We start from the raw sequence: 1,185 nt of genomic DNA on the forward strand, positions 1-1,185 counted from the left end.
GTCTCAATCTGTCTCAGCTCATGTTCATTATTGACCTCTCCTGTTCCACCCTCTGTGATGTAGAGCTCTGTGTAGATCTTATTGAGAAGTGTTGGGTTTCCTTGTTTAGCGATCCCCTCAAATACACATTGAAACTTCTTCTTTAGATTAGATTTGAGTTCACGTTGGCAAATCACAGCAAGCTCATCTGAATCTAGAWACAACAGAGGATATGAATATTACGTCTGTGTTATAGTCTACATTATTGTCGGACGGTGTTACAAAGTTGTACATAAAATAATTGATTATCTTAACTGTGTAAATGTTTTCATAATGCATTACAGACTGGTGTGACTGATTATATTATTATTGGTATTATTGATGGTATTATTAATGTTGTCTCTGTATCTCTGCTGCTACTTGATGAGGTCACTAGGTGTTGTGTTAAGGCTACTATAATATTATTGAGTTACACAGCTACTTTATGTTATAAAACAGCATTCAAACATGAGGCAGACAGCTCTTACTTTTCTCCAGTGTGTCAGCAAGCTCCTTCTGGTTCATTTTCCTCAGGACGTGCAGTGTGATCTTCAGAGCCCCCTCTCTGGCACTGCTRTCCTGCTTCTCATCTTCAGCATCCACCACTTCCTTATCCTGCTTCTGACTCTCAAAGCCTTCTGGGAGTTCTGGACTAAGAATCCTCTTGAACAACTTCAGCTCGTTCTTCACAAATGTCATAATATTCTTTTCAAGCAACTGAAATAAATCAAGTAAATAAGTTAAACAAGAGAATCAATTATTTTTCATTAACACATTAATGAATGATTGACAGATCAACTTTACTTGAGGTAAACAAAAACAAATGTACATAACAGGACCACATACACTGAATATGGAGGCAAGGTCTGTTTGATGACTCTGGGAAGACTGACCACTGAGAATCTCTGACTCTAATCTCTCCTGTTGGTTTCTGTGGACACACACACACACACACACACACACACACACACACACACACACACACACAGGGAGGGAATGTTGTGTTTGTTTAATATTGTTTTAGGACTATGCAAATGGACAAAAGGATTAGCCTATGGATTATGAAAACAACAAAAAGGAAATGGAAATGGGAGAGGAGAAATGACTAGAGACAGTTGTCATGACGTTGGCCTGGGGATAGGTTTATGACAGTCATAAATACCTCTT

The 1,185-nt window shown here is 38.4% G+C and overlaps 1 protein-coding gene across 1 annotated transcript in view; it reads right to left on the reverse strand.

Moving 5' to 3' along the window:
* LOC112079285 (NLR family CARD domain-containing protein 3-like) overlaps nucleotides 1–1,185 on the reverse strand; it is a 21,963-nt gene that overhangs the window by 6,848 nt on the left and 13,930 nt on the right. Inside the window, exon 3 of the mRNA XM_070442275.1 lies at nucleotides 507–653. Within this exon, the coding sequence (XP_070298376.1) occupies nucleotides 507–653 (147 nt within the window). The remainder of the gene's footprint in view (nucleotides 1–506; nucleotides 654–1,185) is intronic.

The sequence above is a fragment of the Salvelinus sp. IW2-2015 genome, unplaced genomic scaffold, assembly GCF_002910315.2.
Source record: "Salvelinus sp. IW2-2015 unplaced genomic scaffold, ASM291031v2 Un_scaffold7512, whole genome shotgun sequence".
NCBI classification, from domain to species: Eukaryota; Metazoa; Chordata; class Actinopteri; order Salmoniformes; family Salmonidae; genus Salvelinus; species Salvelinus sp. IW2-2015.